Below are 20,581 nucleotides of genomic sequence, written 5' to 3'. Positions count from 1 at the left end.
TAAAATAGTAAAGTAAAATACAGATACCCTAAAAAACTACTTAAGTGGTACTTTAAAGTATTTATACTTAAGTACTTTACATCACTGCTTGAAACAATATGACATTTTACACACGTTTGAAAGAGACTACCATCATGTCAATCATTTCAATCGTAAGTGCCATGCACAAGCTTGTCCACTAGGAGTTGGTGTTGTCTACGAGCTGGAGGGTGTGTGCGTTCCCGCAGCAACAGGGAAGATGGCAGCTCTCACATCTCTCACCCAGGTAATGTTACAGGAATGTATTCAATATTATGCAGTGGACATTCAGTCAAGCTGTTGTGCATGCTGATGACCTGCAGTTTTTAGTGGTGTGCTCTTGATCCAATTTGTATAAGAAAGAAGACAAATACCGAGGGTATTTAGCTTGCTAGCTGGATGGGACAAGGCCTTATCAGTAAGCTTTCAGAGTACCGTTAGAAAGCTAGCTAGCTAGCCTGGCTAGTGGGCTAGCTACCGTTAGATTGCTTGCAAAATGAACAATCTAGCTAACGTTAATGGTCGTTTGAGGAAAGATATGTGGAGATATATTTCATAAATATTTAGATTTACATATAAGACAGAAGCGCAAGAGGTATGCAACCAAAAAATACCAACCTATTTCAACGTTATTTAGATATAGCGAGCTAGCTAGCCAGCTAGCTATAGCTATATATAGTTAGCTAGCTAAGCTTAGCTAGCTTGCCATCTAAACAATACTAGCTAGCAAGCTAAACGATCTGACTATTATAACAGTATCATTGTAATAACACTGTAGCTAACACGAACAGTTACTGTAATAACAGTGTATTAATTTATATATATATATATATATTAATACACTGTGCTACACTGGGATAGCTATGAAGTGAGTAGTGATACCGTAATGCCGGCAGCTAGCTAGATGTGATGAATGATGACTGACCAGCTTGTGTGCTTATTTCGATGCTGGCTACTTTGCATTGGCTGTTTTGCTGTTTAAGTAAGATGCCTCAATGTATTGTCCTAAACTTGTAGTTAGCTTTGTGTTGTTTCAGCCAAATTTGGCAATCTCATCTTCTCAATCTCAGAGCTTGCACCAGGAGTCATTGCAGAGAGGACCAGTTTTGGGTCAATCACATTGGCTAGGCTACATGATGATTCTAGTTATTTCATTAAAACATGACAAAGATAGGATTTTAGTGTTATTTGAGAACATGCATTTATAACCCATTTTTCCATCTTACAATTCACACAATGCTTTAAGTTTAAAGAGTTCAAAAAGGTACTCAACAACTTGGCTATGGCCTATTAGAGGACGTTCATATTTGATGTCATTGGATAGGAAATTCCTCTCTGGCTATTGGTTGTGATAGACCCTTAAGTGGCTTTTTAAAGGATGGGTCCAGATGTCAGTAGTAGTTTGGTGGGGTGTGTCACGCTATTTGACGTAAGACAATGGTTTCCAGCAGCTATTTGAAATGCTATGAGTAATCTGAAAAACCTTTCCCCAATCAGCTGTCAAGTGGGAACCCTGTGTACGAGAACTTTTATAGACAGGTAAAACACATTTTATAGTTTGGTTATTACATAGTCCTATTATCTACATAGATTGGGGTGAATTCAACTTCTTTAATTGTTCAATGGATGCGTTAAGACAACACTAAACACATTCAACAGTATAGAGTGGAGGTGTGGATAGAAACATGTAATAATTTGGTTTGCTGTGTGCTTGTTGCAAGGTGGACCCAGGAAACACGGGGAGAGTAGGGCCCACGGAAGCTGCGTTGTTCCTAAAGAAATCTGGCCTTCCTGATGTCACCTTGGGAAAGGTGGGTAGCATTGGTACTGTGTAGCACTGCCGGCCACTGAAAGCCTTGGGCAGAGTGGCAAACCCAAGGGAACAGTCTCTGACACTGTAGACGGATAAACTGTTCTGAAAGCAACCAGCAGGAAGTTATGTTTATTAGAGTGTCTCTGTCATCGAGGAGTAATACGAGCACCTACATACACGTGGGCTTCAGTACCCCCAGAAGAATATAACTGGAAAAGATGACCACATCTTATGTCATTGCCTGGTCTGATTGGATCTATGTTTTTCCTTTCAATTTATCAGAACCTTTAGGTTGTGTACTTGTTTCAGCTATATTTGTGTACCGTTTGTACCCATCTTTTGTATTACTTGTTACCTTGGTCTGTTTATGTCATACTCTGCTTTGAATCTTAGCCTATTCTATCTCACCATCACATTCAGCTGGGTATCTGGGACTTTTATGCAGATTGATTGTTATTTACTTTACTTTGTACACATTCCATAATGATTGTTGCACATTGATGCTTTAATTGATGTTTCCTTAGTTAATCATCTTGTTTGTGTTTGTCTCCCCTCAGATCTGGGATTTGGCAGACCCAGATGGGAAAGGGTTCTTGGACAAACAGGTAGAGAACTAATCATTTCTTCGCTTTGTGCAATGCCTTTGATTCTGTGGCCCTTGAGGGCAATTGAGCTGGAATTTGTATGGTACCCATAAACAATGCTGTTGTCCTGTCTTGTCTAATAGGGGTTCTATGTAGCTCTGCGGTTGGTGGCCTGTGCACAGAGTGGACAAGACGTCAGCCTCACCAGTCTGAACCTCACTATCCCTCCCCCAAAATTTGTGAGTACAATCCTAACTAGTACAATCCTAACTAGTACAGTCGTGGTCAAAAGTTTTGAGAATGACACAAGTATTGGTCTTCACAAAGTTTGCTGCTTCAGTGTTATGAGATATTTTTGTCAGATGTTACTATGGTATACTGAATTATAATTACAAGCATTCCATGAATGTCAAAAGCTTTTATTGACAATTACATTAACGTTTATGCAAAGAGTCAATATTTGCAGTGTTGACCCTTCTTTTCAAGACCTCTGCAATCCGCCCTGGCATGCTGTCAATTAACTTCTGGGCCACATCCTGACTGATGGCAGCCCATTCTTGCATAATCAATGCTTGGAGTTTGTCCGAATTTGTGGGTTTTTGTTTGTCCACCCGCCTCTTGAGGATCGACCACAAGTTCTCAATGGGATTAAGGTCTGGGGAGTTTCCTGGCCATGGACCCAAAATGTCGATGTTTTGTTCCCCGAGCCACTTAGTTATCACTTTTGCCTTATGGCAAGGTGCTCCATCATGCTGGAAAAGGCATTGGTCGTCACCAAACTGTTCTTGGATGGTTGGGAGAAGTTGCTCTCGGAGGATGTGTTGGTACCATTCTTTATTCTTTAAAATTGTGAGTGAGCCCACTCCCTTGGCTGAGAAGCAACCCCACACATGAATGGTCTCAGGATGCTTTACTGTTGGCATGACACAGGACTGATGGTAGCGCTCACCTTGTGTTTTCCGGATGCCCCAAACAATCGGAAAGGGGATTCATCAGAGAAAATGACTTTACCCCAGTCCTCAGCAGTCCAATCCCTGTACCTTTTGCAGAATATCAGTCTGTCCCTGATGTTTTTCCTGGAGAGAAGTAGCTTCTTTGCTGCCCTTCTTTACACCAGGCCATCCTCCAAAAGTATTCGCCTCACTGTGCGTGCAGATGCACTCACACCTGCCTGCTGCCATTCCTGAGCAAGCTCTGCACTGGTGGTGCCCCGATCCCGCAGCTGAATCAACTTTAGGAGACGGTCCTGGCGCTTGCTGGACTTTCTTGGGCGCCCTGACGCCTTCTTCACAACAATTGAACCTCTCTCCTTGAAGTTCTTGATGATCCGATAAATGGTTGATTTAGGTGCAATCTTACTAGCAGCAATATCCTTGCCTGTGAAGCCCTTTTTGTGCAAAGCAATGATGACGGCACGTGTTTCCTTGCAGGTAACCATGGTTAACAGAGGAAGAACAATGATTTTAAGCACCCTCCTTTTAAAGCTTCCGGTCTGTTATTCTAACTCAATCAGCATGACAGAGTGATCTCCAGCCTTGTCCTCGTCAACACTTTCACCTGTGTTAACGAGATAATCACTGACATGACGGCAGCTGGTCCTTTTGTGGCAGGGCTGAAATGCAGTGGAAATGTTTTTTGGGGATTAAGTTAATTTTCATGGCAAAGAGGGACTTTGCAATTAATTGCAATTCATCTGATCACTCTTCATGACATTCTGGAGTATTTGCAAATTGCCATCATCAAAACTGAGGCAGCAGACTTTGTGAAAATTAGTATTTGTGACATTCTCAAAACTTTTGACCACGACTGTACAATCCTAACTAGTACCTTCCTAACTAGTACAATCCTAACTAGTACAATCATAACTAGTACCTTCCTAACTACACACAGGTTTCATGATAGTTTTATGATGCGTTTATTTTCTCAAACTCTATATGTTTATATGTTTGGTTGGGAGATTGTAAAGTAGGCGTGAAAGTTGAAGGTTGTTTTTTGGTTGTTTTGTTATAGAAGGACACTAGCAGCCCATCGCTCAGCACATCATCAGTCTCTAGTGAACCCCACTGGGCTGTGAGGGTGAGTCATGTTGAAACACCCCAGGACCATATGTTTGGTTGATAAGAGGATACTGAAATGTTTTTGTTTGTATATTACAAACATTTTATTTTATCATCCAAAACACTGAACATAATTCAGAGAATCATCAACCAATGAGTTTACCTTTGCTTATCAATCGCTCATTGTTCTTTTTTTTCATTTTCTATTCCAGCCCGAAGAAAAGGGTAAATTCGATGGGATATTTGAAAGTCTTGCACCTGTCAGTGGACTGCTCTCTGGTGACAAAGTAAAACCAGTTCTAATCAACTCAAAACTACCTCTGGACGTGTTAGGTAAAGTTTGGGATCTTAGTGACATTGATAAAGATGGACATCTGGATCGAGATGAGTTTGCAGTGGTAAGGTGTACTCCAGTAAATTGTGGAATGACTAGATCTGAGTAAACAAATATTTCACAGCTCACCTTCACATGTGTATAAGATTATAACTGACACAATAACTGTCTAATAATATTGGTAATAAGGCCTACTTGTTATAGCATTTGTAATGACTAGTAATAACTTCAGTCCTCTTCGTTCTTTCCCCTCTGTTCTCCAGGCCATGCACCTGGTCTATCGGGCCCTGGAGAAGGAGCCGGTCCCCTCTGTTCTCCCCTCCTCTCTCATCCCTCCTAACAAGAGGAAGAAGTCTCTGGTAGGCTCCCACTCTGGCACAGTGCCTGTGCTGCCTGCCAGCCCCCCGCCCCCCAAGGACAGCCTGCGCTCCACCCCTTCCCACGGCAGCATGAACTCCCTCAACAGTGCTGGCAGCCTCTCCCCCAAACACACACTCAAATCTGCACAGGTAAAATTTTTACATTTACATTTTTTTTATTTACATTTTAGTCATTTAGCAGACACTCTTATCCAGAGCCACTTACAGGAGCAATTAGGGTTACAGTGGGGGAAAAAAGTATTTAGTCAGCCACCAATTGTGCAAGTTCTCCCACTTAAAAAGATGAGAGAGGCCTGTAATTTTCATCATAGGTACACGTCAACTATGACAGACAAATTGAGGAGAAAAAATCCAGAAAATCACATTGTAGGATTTTTAATGAATTTATTTGCAAATTATGGTGGAAAATAAGTATTTGGTCACCTACAAACAAGCAAGATTTCTGGCTCTCACAGACCTGTAACTTCTTCTTTAAGAGGCTCCTCTGTCCTCCACTCGTTACCTGTATTAATGGCACCTGTTTGAACTTGTTATCAGTATAAAAGACACCTGTCCACAACCTCAAACAGTCACACTCCAAACTCCACTATGGCCAAGACCAAAGAGCTGTCAAAGGACACCAGAAACAAAATTGTAGACCTGCACCAGGCTGGGAAGACTGAATCTGCAATAGGTAAGCAGCTTGGTTTGAAGAAATCAACTGTGGGAGCAATTATTAGGAAATGGAAGACATACAAGACCACTGATAATCTCCCTTGATCTGGGGCTCCACGCAAGATCTCACTCCGTGGGGTCAAAATGATCACAAGAACGGTGAGCAAAAATCCCAGAACCACATGGGGGGACCTAGTGAATGACCTGCAGAGAGCTGGGACCAAAGTAACAAAGCCTACCATCAGTAACACACTACGCCGCCAGGGACTCAAATCCTGCAGTGCCAGACGTGTCCCCCTGCTTAAGCCAGTACATGTCCAGGCCCGTCTGAAGAGTGCATTTGGATGATCCAGAAGAGGATTGGGAGAATGTCATATGGTCAGATGAAACCAAAATAGAACTTTTTGGTAAAAACTCAACTCGTCGTGTTTGGAGGACAAAGAATGCTGAGTTGCATCCAAATAACACCATACCTACTGTGAAGCATGGGGGTGGAAACATCATGCTTTGGGGCTGTTTTTCTGCAAAGGGACCAGGACGACTGATCCGTGTAAAGGAAAGAATGAATGGGGCCATGTATCGTGAGATTTTGAGTGAAAACCTCCTTCCATCAGCAAGGGCATTGAAGATGAAACGTGGCTGGGTCTTTCAGCATGACAATGATCCCAAACACACCGCCCGGGCAACGAAGGAGTGGCTTCGTAAGAAGCATTTCAAGGTCCTGCAGTGGCCTAGCCAGTCTCCAGATCTCAACCCCATAGAAAATCTTTGGAGGGAGTTGAAAGTCTGTGTTGCCCAGCGACAGCCCCAAAACATCACTGCTCTAGAGGAGATCTGCATGGAGGAATGGGCCAAAATACCAGCAACAGTGTGTGAAAACCTTTTGAAGACTTACAGAAAACGTTTGACCTGTGTCATTGCCAACAAAGGGTATATAACAAAGTATTGAGAAACATTGTTATTGACCAAATACTTATTTTCCACCATAATATGCAAATAAATTCATAAAAAATCCTACAATGTGATTTTCTGGATTTTTTTTTCTCATTTTGTCTGTCATAGTTGACGTGTAGCTATGATGAAAATTACAGGCCTCTCTCATCTTTTTAAGTGGAGAACTTGCACAATTGGTGGCTGACTAAATACTTTTTTCCCCCACTGTAAGTGCCTTGCTTAAGGGCACATCGACAGATTTTTCACCTAGTCGGCTCGAGGATTAGAACCAGCGTCCTTTTCGTTTACTGGCACAACGCTCTTACCCACTAAGCTACCTGTAAACACACACACACGCACACAAAAACGTTTAACGTGAGATTTGTGTGTAATAATGTGTGTAATCTCATCTCTGCCAGCACTCAGTGAACTGGGTAGTCCCGGTGACAGACAGAGGGCGCTTTGATGAAATCTTCCTGAAGACAGACTTGGATCTGGATGGCTTTGTCAGCGGTATGGAAGTCAAGGACATCTTCATGCACTCAGGGCTGCCGCAGAACCTACTGGCACATATATGGTAGGAGAGACTGACTGATGACTGGCTGGCTGATGCCACCTGATTACCGGACTGAAGTTGACTGTATTACTCATGTTGTTATTATTGTGTGTCCAGGGCCCTGGCAGACACCAGGCAGATGGGGAAGCTGACGCGGGAGCAGTTTGCTCTGGCCATGCACTTCATCCAGCAGAAAGTCAGCAAAGGCATGGACCCTCCTCAGGCCCTGACCCCTGACATGATCCCCCCTTCAGAGAGGGGCACTCCCGTTCCAGTGTGTACCACTCCCTCCCATGTACGCATTAATGCACCACACATACACACGCTTTCTATAGGTCGTTTTCAATAAAGCGTCACAATACATTTTATTTGGCTGTTGGGGGTCAAGGGATTGTTAAATAAATGGTATAACTATTTGGTTTTAATATCATCACCTATTGAGCATAGTCAGAACTACACATTTCAGATTATTCCATGCAAAATAATTGCTATCATCAGAGTCATACAGCAAGTAACTGCATGCTTTTCATGATCAGTAAACATCAATGATAATGTAATTTATCAATTTGGCATGTGGCTAGCTAAGCAAACAACAACATATAGCTTGCTTCATCCGAGATTAGGCTTTTGAAAAGAGCTTGACATTGGCAAGTCCTCGTCCTGGTAAAGTTGTCAGTCGGACTACTGTCATCACCACTATAGATGGCAAGCAAACCAAACAATATTTGGATATAGCCATCTAGTTTATCCCCTGAAAGTTAGCTCGTTAACTAGCCATATTGACGTGATCTGTTATTAGCTAGCTATCCAATTTGACGTGGTCCATCAATCTATGTAGCCTATATCATGTCTGTCAGCAGCAATTGTAATTAAACACTCTTAAAAACAATGTTGAAAAGGTGATAATGTTAGCTAACTTCGCTAGGTAGGCCTACATCGGCTGGAGAAAAAAGTACATTAGGTCTACTTACCACTATATGTTTAGCCAACTGTACAAAGTTTCTAGCGGTAGCTTGCAAAGTAAACATTATCAGCTAACAGTACCATGGCAAATGCGCCCTTCCGCTACTTGACAGGCAGAGCCCACAAAAGATGGGACATTAACCTAAACCACTCATACTTGTAAGGTATAGTTCACTTTAATTATATCACTCAAATATCAAATTAATGGTGAGGCTACCCTATGTATCTGAAATTACATGATCATTGATGTTTACTGATCATGAAAAGCATGCAGTTACTTGCTGTATAACTCTGATGATAGAGCTAAATGTGCGCAATTGTTTTGCATGGAGTAATCGGAAATGTGTAGGTCTGACTATGCTCTTCAAGAGGTGATGATATTACAACCAAATAGTTAACATTTATTTAACAATCCATTGAAAATGGCACACAGTTGTCAATGGTTTTAGCGGTGCTGTGGGTCTCCTTGCCCCCCAGCAGGCAAATCGAACACTCTACACATTTAAAAAAAATTTTTTACACCAGTGGTCACCAACCTTTTCTGAGTCAAGATCACTTTCTGAGTCAAAATGCAAGCCGAGATCTACCGCTCAGATTTGTTTTTAAACATGACTTTAAAAAAGTAAGCATATGCAACATTAACCAATTAAAAACAGTTTTGTAGCAGTTAAGTTTCTGCAGTAGGCTTTAGGCCCAATACATGATCACTATGCTTGAATTGCCCTGACATATTGAAAATATGTTTCAACATTTTAGGTATATGATCACACCTGTAATAGATAATTTGTTGTATTACTTGTGAGGCACAGCTGAGTGAGCATAATAATTAGCCTATTTTTTTACTGGACTGATGGCCTGCATCTGATGGTCAGTTTGAGGGGATGGAGGGAGCAGCTGTGAGGCTGCCTCTCACCCGACTTACCGTCCCTCCTCTCTCCCTCCCTCCGCTGAGAAAAGGGGACACAGTCTTCCAGCTGATGGCAAAACTTAAGTCGCACTGCATTATTTCTGCCTCATGCACCAATTAATGTTGTTACTCCTATGACCAGAGAAAGTGAAATATTCCTCGATATTAAAAAAGACACCAGCCTCAAATAACAACTCAAGCTTTTCGAAACACTTTGCTATAGTCATTCATTGCAGCTGCAGTGCTGGTTGTAGCGTGAGTGGAAGTAGGGAGAACGCACATTTTATGGCTTATAAAAGTGTTGAACAAAGTGTTGACAGTGCTGAATAACAACTTAAACATTAACTCATAAAAACAGCAGCTCTTTGCTGTATTTGTTGAGTCTCTCTCTAGTCATGGTTTTAAAAGTTTTGAAATCTCACATGATCAACTTTGCTGTGCGTTCGAGGCTTCTTTTTAAAGTCTATGGCGCGAGGAAACTGTGCAGACATGGTGGTCTGAGCTATCTGATTGGCCAGCAGTAGGCCTATACAGTGAGGGAAAAAAGTATTTGATCCCCTGCTGATTTTGTACGTTTGCCCACTGACAAAGACATGATCAGTCTATAATTTTAATGGTAGGTTTATTTGAACAGTGAGAGACAGAATAACAAAAAAAAACAACAGAAAAACGCTTGTCAAAAATGTTATAAATTGATTTGCATTTTAATGAGGGAAATAAGTATTTGACCCCCTCTCAATCAGAAAGATTTCTGGCTCCCAGTTTTCTTTTATACAGGTAACGAGCTGAGATTAGGAGCACACTCTTAAAGGGAGTGCTCCTAATCTCAGCGTGTTACCTGTATAAAAGACACCTGTCCACAGAAGCAATCAATCAATCAGATTCCAAACTCTCCACCATGGCCAAGACCAAAGAGCTCTCCAAGGATGTCAGGGACAAGATTGTAGACCTACACAAGGCTGGAATGGGCTACAAGACCATCGCCAAGCAGCTTGGTGAGAAGGTGACAACAGTTGGTGTGGTTATTCGCAAATGGAAGAAACACAAAATAACTGTCAATCTCCCTCGGCCTGGGGCTCCATGCAAGATCTCACCTCGTGGAGTTGCAATGATCATGAGAACGGTGAGGAATCAGCCCAGAACTACACAGGAGGATCTTGTCAATGATCTCAAGGCAGCTGGGACCATAGTCACCAAGAAAACAATTGGTAACACACTACGCCATGAAGGACTGAAATCCTGCAGCGCCCGCAAGGTCCCCCTGCTCAAGAAAGCACATATACAGGCCCGTCTGAAGTTTGCCAATGAACATCTGAATGATTCAGAGGAGAACTGGGTGAAATTTGTGGTCAGATGAGACCAAAATCGATCTCTTTGCCATCAACTCAACTCGCCGTGTTTGGAGGAGGAGGAATGCTGCCTATGACCCCAAGAACACCATCCCCACCGTCAAACATGGAGGTGGAAACATTATGCTTTGGGGGTGTTTTTCTGCTAAGGGGACAGGACAACTTCACCGCATCAAAGGGACGATGGACGGGGCCATGTACCGTCAAATCGTGGGTGAGAACCTCCCAATGCCAGGGCATTGAAAATGGGTCGTGGATGGGTATTCCAGCATGACAATGACCCAAAACACACGGCCAAGGCAACAAAGGAGTGGCTCAAGAAGAAGCACATTAAGATCCTGGAGTGGCCTCGCCAGTCTCCAGACCTTAATCCCATAGAAAATCTGTGGAGGGAGCTGAAAGTTTGAGTTGCCAAACATCAGCCTCGAAACCTTAATGACTTGGTAAAGATCTGCAAAGTGGAGTGGGACAAAATCCCTCCTGAGATGTGTGCAAACCTGGTGGCCAACTACAAGAAACGTCTGACCTGTGTGATTGCCAACAAGGGTTTTGCCACCAAGTACTAAGTCATGTTTTGCAGAGGGGTCAAATACTTATTTCCCTCATTAAAATGCAAATTAATTCATAACATTTTTGACATGCGTTTTTCTGGATTTTTTTGTTGTTTGTAAAATTATAGACTGATCATGTCTTTGTCAGTGGGCAAACGTACAAAATCAGCAGGGGATCAAATACTTTTTTCCCTCACTGTAGGTGCACTTCATTTGCTCACTAGGCCTGCCGGGTTGGCGGAGTTCTACCTTCAGACACATTAAATGGTTCATAATGGGAACACTTTGCCTTCCCGGCGCTAGGGCTGCTGAATCAAGTGCACCTACCGCCAACAGCATGAAACGAATACAAAAAATAGGAACATAAGACTTTATTGTTGGGTTTTTAACAGAAATGTTTGGTGATCGACTAGGAATGGCTTGGAGATCCACCAGTCGATCACGACCGGTTGGTGACCACTGCTCTACACCTTAATGGTACGTTTTATTGAAAGCAACCTATTTTGGTGCAGAGACATGCTTAAAGTACTTGTATTTACACTTTGAGAAAAATGTTATTAGGTTTACCCATTAAATTGTTGGGGGCATATATAGAGTGTGCGACTTTCTTTCTTTCTTTCTTTCTTTCTTTTTTTCTTTATGTTTATACAATTTTAGACATATGACACAGTTAAAAATATATATAATCCTGTATTCATTTCTGGGATTGACACTCAATGTGTCTCTTGGCTAGGAATCATTCTTGTGTCCAGTAGTAAGTCTTCATCCCTTGTCTCTATCCACAGAGTATGTCTGGGTATGTGACCCCTGTGAGCTCTGAGATGGCTGCTCTGTCTGAGATGAGGCGGGTGAGTGATGTCCTCCCATATTTTGCTTTTTGAAAATTGTGTTAGCATTTTCCATGGCCCTGCTTCCAGGTGCTTGGTTTAAAAGAGTGGAGGGAGGGACTATGACCCTCTGATAAGAAATAGGTATTTTGCCGGGGAGTGTTATGTAACTACAGTATTGAGTTGTGGAGAGAGTATCCTCTTGATGGACAATAACTATTCATTGATTGATTTGGTGTGAAATAATATTTATGTGGTTTGGAATCGCAATGGTTCGGAATTGTGATGAGCTTTGTGTGTTTGGAGGCTTAAAACCTATCTGTGTTGACTGCTGCTATCCTGCTCTAGTCTAGTGCTTAGACCCAACCAGGAGCTTACCAAACACTCTTTTCTTCTTTACCCTAACCTAAACGCTGCTGAATGCCGCTTTCTGGGTTATATCTCTGTGTCAGCAAATAATGTTCAAGTTCTGGGTAGGTAACTGGCAAAACTCGACAAATGCTTTCGATGACTCACGAGACAGAAACCCAAAGAGATGAAAAGCATTTGTGAGAACTCAGTGACTGTGAACGGTGGTGTGACTTGACCTCCTGAGTTTTCTGACCATGGCGATGGTGACCGGCTCCCCTCAGACATTGTTGCACTCGTCCCGTCGCCCGTCCCTCTGTGATGCTTCCTTCCCTGTGATCTCTCTCTCTCTATCTACCCTCTGGTTTGGTGTGGATGGTTTGGTGTCGTGGCATTCTGGCTCTCTCTCAGGTCAACTAAGAACAGGGCTAACTTTCTCTCTCTTCTCTCTTTCTCTTCTTCTTTTTCTCTTTCTGTCCATCCACAGGACAGCTCCAGTTCTGTGGGGTCAGGGTCAGAGTTCACTGGAATCAAGGAGCTTGATGACATCAGTCAAGAGATCGCTCAGCTGCAGAGGTAATTCACAACACTGTGGAGATATCAAAGGGGTCATTTTCTTTCAAAGTGATCACAAATTAGTTTTGATGTAATTTATTTCTCATCACACAGCATTTGTGCCACTGACAATGATCCAGAATTCTGTACCTTAAAAACACACTATCACATCCCAAGGTCTTTAGGGATGTAGATTTTCAGATATTGTTTTGTTGTTGTTATTTTTTGCGTTGTTATGTCATATCCAGCTTATTTCACCCTGTATGACTTCATCAATCATCACTCAACATATCTCCGACTTGGTTAGTCATTGCATTTTCACAGCAATAGTTTAACCTAAATGCAATAAAAAGAGCAATTACAGATGTAGGATCTTAATTTTTAACTTGAAGTGTATTTGAGGTTTGAAAAGGCTTCTGAAGTTTGTAATTTCCACTTTGAAATGGCCCTTACGAAAACGTATCAACCCCTACAAAACCACCTACAAAAGTCCATTCATTATCATCTTTAAAAAACATATACTTAAAAACTGGAAATCAACCAATCCTCCGTCATTAATGCAATGGAACGGTTAGATGCTTTATTATCTAAGAATGTAAAGTGTGTGGGCTACGGAGAGCAGTTTAAGGCCATGTGGAGTAAAGTGATGCGGGCGCTGAAGATGGGGGTGTGTGCTAGTGGGTCTGGGCAGGTGTGATGTAGTTGATGTTTGTATGATGTTGTCGTTTGTATGTGTATGTTTTGTATTGTTTATAAAATATTTAAAATAATAATAATAAGTACATTAATTATTATAATAATTTCCTGTTGCTGCAGGATTATTTTCCTGCTGCAGCAAACTGACTCAGATTAAGATCCTACATCTGTATACTGTTTTGGGTTTGTATATATCCTTACGTTCTCTACATACTAGAACTCAGGTGATAAAATGCACACTTCAAAGGAGAAGACAGTTGACAGCTGGTGGTGGATGAGTCCTTCCCTCATCCCACCTCTCTCCCCCCTCATCCCACCTCATCCCACCTCTGTCTCCCACTTCATCCCACCTCATCCCACCTCTCTCCCACCTCATCCCACCTCATCCCACTTCATCCTACCTCATCCTACTTCATCCCACTTCATCCCACCTCATCCCACCTCTCTCCCACCTCATCCCACCTCCTCCCACCTCATCCCACCTCATCCCACTTCATCCCACCTCTTCCCCTCTTCCCCTCATCCCACCTCATCCCACCTCATCCCACTTCATCCCACCTCATCCTACTTCATCCCACCTCATCCCATCTCATCCCACTTCATCCCACCTTATCCCACCTCATCCCACTTCATCCCACCTCATCCCACTTCATTCCACCTCATCCCACTTCATCCCACCTCATCCCAATTCATCCCACCTCATCCCACTTCATCCCACCTCATCCCACTTCATCCCACCTCATCCCACTTCATCCCACCTCATCCGACTTCATCCCACCTCATCCCACTTCATCCCACCTCATCCCACCTCATCCCACTTCATCCCACTTCATCCCACCTCATCCCACTTCATCCCACCTCATCCCAATTCATCCCACCTCATCCCACCTCATCCCACCTCATCCCACCTCTGTCTCCCACTTCATCCCACCTCATCCCACCTCTCTCCCACCTCATCCCACCTCATCCCACTTCATCCCACCTCATCCCACTTCATCCCACTTCATCCCACCTCATCCCACCTCTCTCCCACCTCATCCCACCTCATCCCACTTCATCCCACCTCCTCCCACCTCATCCCACCTCATCCCACCTCATCCCCCCTCATCCCACCTCATCCCCCCTCATCCCACCTCATCCCACCTCATCCCACCTCATCCCCCCTCCTCCCACCTCATCCCACCTCATCCCACTTCATCCCACCTCTTCCCCTCATCCCACCTCATCCCACCTCATCCCACCTCATCCCACCTCATCCCACTTCATCCCACCTCATCCTACTTCACCCCACCTCATCCCACCTCATCCCACTTCATCCCACCTTATCCCACCTCATCCCACTTCATTCCACCTCATCCCACTTCATCCCACCTCATCCCAATTCATCCCACCTCATCCCACTTCATCCCACCTCATCCCACTTCATCCCACCTCATCCCACTTCATCCCACCTCATCCCACCTCATCCCACTTCATCCCACCTCATCCCACTTCATCCCACCTCATCCCACTTCATCCCACTTCATCCCACCTCATCCCACTTCATCCCACCTCATCCCACCTCATCCCACTTCATCCCACTTCATCCTACCTCATCCCAATTCATCCCACCTCATCCCACCTCATCCCACTTCATCCCACCTCATCCCACTTCATCCCACCTCATCCCACTTCATCCTACCTCATCCCACCTCATCCCACTTCATCCCACCTCATCCCACTTCATCCCACCTCATCCCACTTCATTCCACCTCATCCCACTTCATCCCACCTCATCCCAATTCATCCCACTTCATCCCACCTCATCCCACTTCATCCCACCTCATCCGACTTCATCCCACCTCATTCCACTTCATCCCACCTCATCCTACCTCATCCCACTTCATCCCACCTCATCCCACTTCATCCCACCCCATCCCACCTCACCCCACCTCATCCCACCTCTGTCTCCCACTTCATCCCACCTCATCCCACCTCTCTCCCACCTCATCCCACCTCACTCCACCTCTCTCCCACCTCATCCCACCTCTGTCTCCCACTTCATCCCACCTCATCCCACCTCTCTCCCACCTCATCCCACCTCATCCCACTTCATCCCACCTCATCCCACTTCATCCCACTTCATCCCACCTCATCCCACCTCTCTCCCACCTCATCCCACCTCATCCCACTTCATCCCACCTCCTCCCACCTCATCCCACCTCATCCCACCTCATCCCACCTCATCCCACCTCATCCCCCCTCATCCCACCTCATCCCACCTCATCCCACCTCATCCCCCCTCCTCCCACCTCATCCCACCTCATCCCTCTTCATCCCACCTCTTCCCCTCATCCCACCTCATCCCACCTCATCCCACTTCATCCCACCTCATCCTACTTCATCCCACCTCATCCCACCTCATCCCACTTCATCCCACCTTATCCCACCTCATCCCACTTCATTCCACCTCATCCCACTTCATCCCACCTCATCCCACTTCATCCCACCTTATCCCACTTCATCCCACCTCATCCCACCTCATCCCACTTCATCCCACCTCATCCCACTTCATCCCACCTCATCCCACTTCATCCCACCTCATCCCACTTCATCCCACCTCATCCCACCTCATCCCACCTCATCCCACTTCATCCTACCTCATCCCAATTCATCCCACCTCATCCCACTTCATCCCACCTCATCCCACCTCATCCCACCTCATCCCACTTCATCCTACCTCATCCCACCTCATCCCACTTCATCCCACTTCATCCCACCTCATCCCACCTCATCCCACCTCATCCCACTTCATCCCACTTCATCCTACCTCATCCCAATTCATCCCAATTCATCCCACCTCATCCCACCTCATCCCACTTCATCCCACTTCATCCCACCTAATCCCACCTCATCCCACTTCATCCCACCTCATCTGACTTCATCCCACCTCATCCCACCTCATCCCACTTCATTCCACCTCATCCCACTTCATCCCACCTCATCCCAATTCATCCCACCTCATCCCACTTCATCCCACCTCATCCCACTTCATCCCACCTCATCCCACTTCATCCCACCTCATCCCACCTCATCCCACTTCATCCCACCTCATCCCACTTCATCCCACCTCATCCCACCTCATCCCACCTCATCCCACCTCATCCCACTTCATCCCACTTCATTCTACCTCATCCCAATTCATCCCACCTCATCCCACCTCATCCCACCTCATCCCACTTCATCCCACCTCATCCCACTTCATCCCATCCCACTTCATCCCACCTAATCCCACCTCATCCCACTTCATCCCACCTCATCCGACTTCATCCCACCTCATCCCACCTCATCCCACTTCATCCCACCTCATCCCACCTCATCCCACTTCATCCCACCTCATCCCACCTCATCCCACCTTATCCCACTTCATCCCACCTCATCCCACTTCATCCCACCTCATCCCACCTCATCCCACTTCATTCCACCTCATCCCACTTCATCCCATCTCATCCCACTTCATCCCACTTCATCCCACCCCATCCCAATTCATCCCACCTCATCCCACTTCATCCCACCTCATCCGACTTCATCCCACCTCATCCCACTTCATCCCACTTCATCCCACCCCATCCCAATTCATCCCACCTCATCCCACTTCATCCCACCTCATCCCACCTCATCCCACCTCATCCCACTTCATCCCACCTCATCCCACTTCATCCTACCTCATCCCAATTCATCCCACTTCATCCCACCTCATCCCACTTCATCCCACTTCATCCCACCTCATCCCACTTCATCCCACCTCATCCCACCTCATCCCACTTCATCCCACCTCATCCCACCTCATCCCACTTCACCCCCCTCTCCAGCCTTCCTTTACTGTGTGTATTTTATCAATATTTTGTTTTCACCACATACTCTTCATGCTGCGTCAGCAATCTTGCTTTTACACACTGGAATGCACTCAGGTAACCCTCTCTTGGCTGTCACAGTCTGTCCTTTTTCTTTTGTTGTCATATTTTGATTGGAGGAGAAGGGAAGGAAGGAGGAGGGGGAGGAGAGGGAGGAGGAGGAGGGAAGGAAGGAGGAGAGAAGGAAAGAGGAGAGGGAGGGAAGGAAGGAGGAGGGGGAGGAGAGGGAGACTGGCTGGTTCTACCCTGTGGTGCTGTGTATTGATGGTTGTGTGTGTTTGTCTCTCGCTCAGGGAGAAATTCACCCTGGAGCAGGACATCAGAGAGACTGAGGAGGCCATCAGACACAAGTCCTCAGAGGTGCAGGTGAGCAGGCATACCATTTTTAATTAAAAGGGGACTCAGGGGTTTTCACATATGTATAAATATTTTTTTAAATGCAATATGGTGGTTCTCCAAATTGAAGAATTGTGATAAATCTGGAATTTACTGTTTTTCCGAAAACACCCTATTTCAATTATTTAAATGTATCTTCCCCCAAACCAATATCCTCTTCTTTCCCCCCATCTGTCCATCAGGAGATGCAGAACGACCTGGACAGAGAGACGTGCTGTCTGCAGGAGCTGGAGGCCCAGAAGCAGGATGCCCAGGAGCGGCTGGAGGAGATGGACCAGCAGAAGACCAAGCTGGAGGACATGCTCAACGACGTCAGGATCCAGTGCAAGGAGGAGTCCCAAATGGTGAGAGGGATGGAGGGTTAGATCGGCAGAAGGTTGAGAGAGGGATTGGACAGGGGTCAGGTAGTAGTTGTGGAATCAATATGAAACAAATCCATAGCTACTTTTCACTATCAATCTGATAAACAGACCTTACATCCTTGGATTGATGGACAAAGCTTACATTGTCGGCTTTCTCTCGCTCCCTCTCTCCCTTTGTCTGTTGCTGTCAATCGCTTTCTCTACCCCAGATCTCGTCTCTGCAGAACCAGATCCACTCCCAGGAGACGGACCTGCAGAGCCAGGAGGAGGAACTGAGCCGGGCTAAGGCAGACCTGAACCGGCTGCAGCTGGAGGAGAGCCAGATGGAACAGAGCCTGACTGCTGGCAAGTTCCAGCTGGAGACCATCATCAAGTCCCTCAAAGCTACCCAGGATGAGATCAACCAGGTGAGAGAGAACCACTGGGGCCTGGTAGTGAGAGAGGAGAAGCAACGGGAATGTTCCCAGTCAGATATGCAGAGGTCCTAGAAACAGTGATGTCCTGTTGGAGTTAGCGTTAAGGACAACGACCACAACCTTACCTGATTCACACAATAGGGCCAACCCGAACCATGCTGGTTCTGAAATGTTATTGTCGCATTGTCCTTTCCAGCATGGTTCCAGCACAGCTATCTATGGTGCATGCGTAACTAGGCCAGCCCAATTCAGCTCAGCATGGCTCGGCTCTGTTTTGTCCTATGGTGTGAACAAGGCTGATGTGTCTGGGATGTGAGAGGACCTGTTGCAAGACACTTTCTAATGTGACCACCAGGGGGAGACTTTGTGTTATGAATGGCGAAACCAACCAGATTCAATTTGTGCTTGGTTCTTTCTCTCTTGAGTTCTATCCTCCCATTTCTCTGAAAGTAATTCAGCATAGACTGGACATTTAAGGCGTACTTCATTTTCAGTGAAATTCTAGGGAAGTTGTTTTAGAGAGAAAATGCAATATATTTCGTTATTATATTTTAAAGTGCATGTGCTCTCTTGAATTCATTTGGAGATATCAGCTGGTTCTCAGTCCTCTGCCAGGTTTGGGTGTGGCAGTTTCAGTTAGAGCATCAACTGTTCTACCTCCGCTTTCTGCATCATCTGGATCATCATATCTGACATGACTTCCACGTGCCACAGCCCACGCCTCAGATCTCACATCACCTTCTCACATCTCTCGTATCACCCTGAGAAAGGATGCTGAGCCATACATGGCTGTGTTCTCTTTTATAGGTGGGGGAATGTCCTTGCCATTGCATTGAGATACGTGAGAGATGATCCATTCTCATCTACTCTCATTATGAACAAACAGCAGCACATCCATACTCATCAGGACCAAATCATATTGACTCTAATATCAGAATTTGTCACTCTTCTCTCAATAAATTCAAACCATATTGAGATTACACCACTATAGTCCCTGTTGTATTCTCAGCCCACCATCTGTGAGGAGCCAAGGGGAATACCAGCACTCAGCTGTAGCCACTTTATGATTTTAGTTTTGTCTCTCAAGGACATATTGAAATTAAATGGAAAAAGTAATCACAACCTTATGTACAAACACATGGACATGGCCGGCTCCAGGCATAAGTGACATAAGTGGTCTCTTAGGGCCCCCAAAAGTCTAGAGCCGGCCCTGCACATGGACCACAGCACCCTGCATTCACATAGGACTGTGTTGCTACCCTAACAACCCTAACATTCTCTGTGTTGAATGAAACCCTACATTAACCTACTGTGTTGTGCTGTTCCTTCAGGCTCGCAGTAAGCTGTCTCAGATCCAGGACAGCCAGCAGGAGATGAATAAGAGCATTGAGCAGTACAACAGCACCTTGAACGGGACCCACAGAGGCAGCATGACCAACCTGGCTGACATGAGCGAGGGATTCCCCGACCGCGAGAATGGAGGCTTCGGAGCCATGGTGAGGAGACCACACTGTTTATAGGGACAGGAGGTTAAATTCAGGGCCATATATCTACGGCCAGAGTTCTTTTCCTGGCCAGGTCATGTGGCTCTATTTGTAAACCTAAAGAAGTAGCACATAAGTGCATTGCAAACCTGTAGAAGTAATATATAGGAGAGGTAAATTGAGGTTGAATGCTTGGTGTCTAGTGGAGAACTGGTTAAACCTACAAAAGGCAGAGTATCCAACAATGGATATTGTTCTACTCTACTGAACATAGCTGGTACATTTGGACTTGAACAATGGATTGCAGCCCTAGTGTAATGTTGTAGTTCCTTTCAGATCATGGTAATATGATGATTCATTGAAACCTGCTGGCCTGGGTGTGAAATTCATCTGCGTGTCACCACTTCGAACAGCTGCAGAGAGCTTATCAGATAAAAAGAGACGATTAGGGGACTGTGCAAAACCTTCACCTGCAAAGAAAGGAGGTATCACTTCCTTCATTTAG

The 20,581-nt window shown here is 45.1% G+C and overlaps 1 protein-coding gene across 2 annotated transcripts in view; it reads left to right on the top strand.

Moving 5' to 3' along the window:
* Window positions 1–217: 217 nt before the first annotated feature.
* The window catches only part of LOC311136949 (epidermal growth factor receptor substrate 15-like 1), a 40,633-nt gene continuing 20,269 nt past the window's right edge, over window positions 218–20,581 (top strand). The window contains exons 1-16 of one of the 2 annotated variants that reach the window (XM_084171278.1): window positions 218–265; window positions 1,516–1,557; window positions 1,740–1,829; window positions 2,389–2,436; window positions 2,559–2,654; window positions 4,426–4,491; window positions 4,685–4,870; window positions 5,070–5,315; window positions 7,193–7,350; window positions 7,447–7,624; window positions 11,885–11,947; window positions 12,762–12,850; window positions 17,712–17,784; window positions 17,997–18,158; window positions 18,386–18,583; window positions 19,924–20,088. In XM_084171278.1, coding sequence (XP_084027404.1) covers window positions 239–265; window positions 1,516–1,557; window positions 1,740–1,829; window positions 2,389–2,436; window positions 2,559–2,654; window positions 4,426–4,491; window positions 4,685–4,870; window positions 5,070–5,315; window positions 7,193–7,350; window positions 7,447–7,624; window positions 11,885–11,947; window positions 12,762–12,850; window positions 17,712–17,784; window positions 17,997–18,158; window positions 18,386–18,583; window positions 19,924–20,088 — 1,887 coding nt within the window. In that variant the 5' untranslated portion in view covers window positions 218–238. The remainder of the gene's footprint in view (window positions 266–1,515; window positions 1,558–1,739; window positions 1,830–2,388; window positions 2,437–2,558; window positions 2,655–4,425; window positions 4,492–4,684; window positions 4,871–5,069; window positions 5,316–7,192; window positions 7,351–7,446; window positions 7,625–11,884; window positions 11,948–12,761; window positions 12,851–17,711; window positions 17,785–17,996; window positions 18,159–18,385; window positions 18,584–19,923; window positions 20,089–20,581) is intronic. The other variant, XM_084171279.1, reaches the window with a different exon arrangement.

Source organism: Coregonus lavaretus (assembly GCF_964263955.1).
Source record: "Coregonus lavaretus genome assembly, chromosome: 11".
Classification (NCBI taxonomy): Eukaryota; Metazoa; Chordata; class Actinopteri; order Salmoniformes; family Salmonidae; genus Coregonus; species Coregonus lavaretus.
Note: the sequence above shows the minus strand (reverse complement) of the source record. Positions and strands in the feature narration are given on the sequence as shown.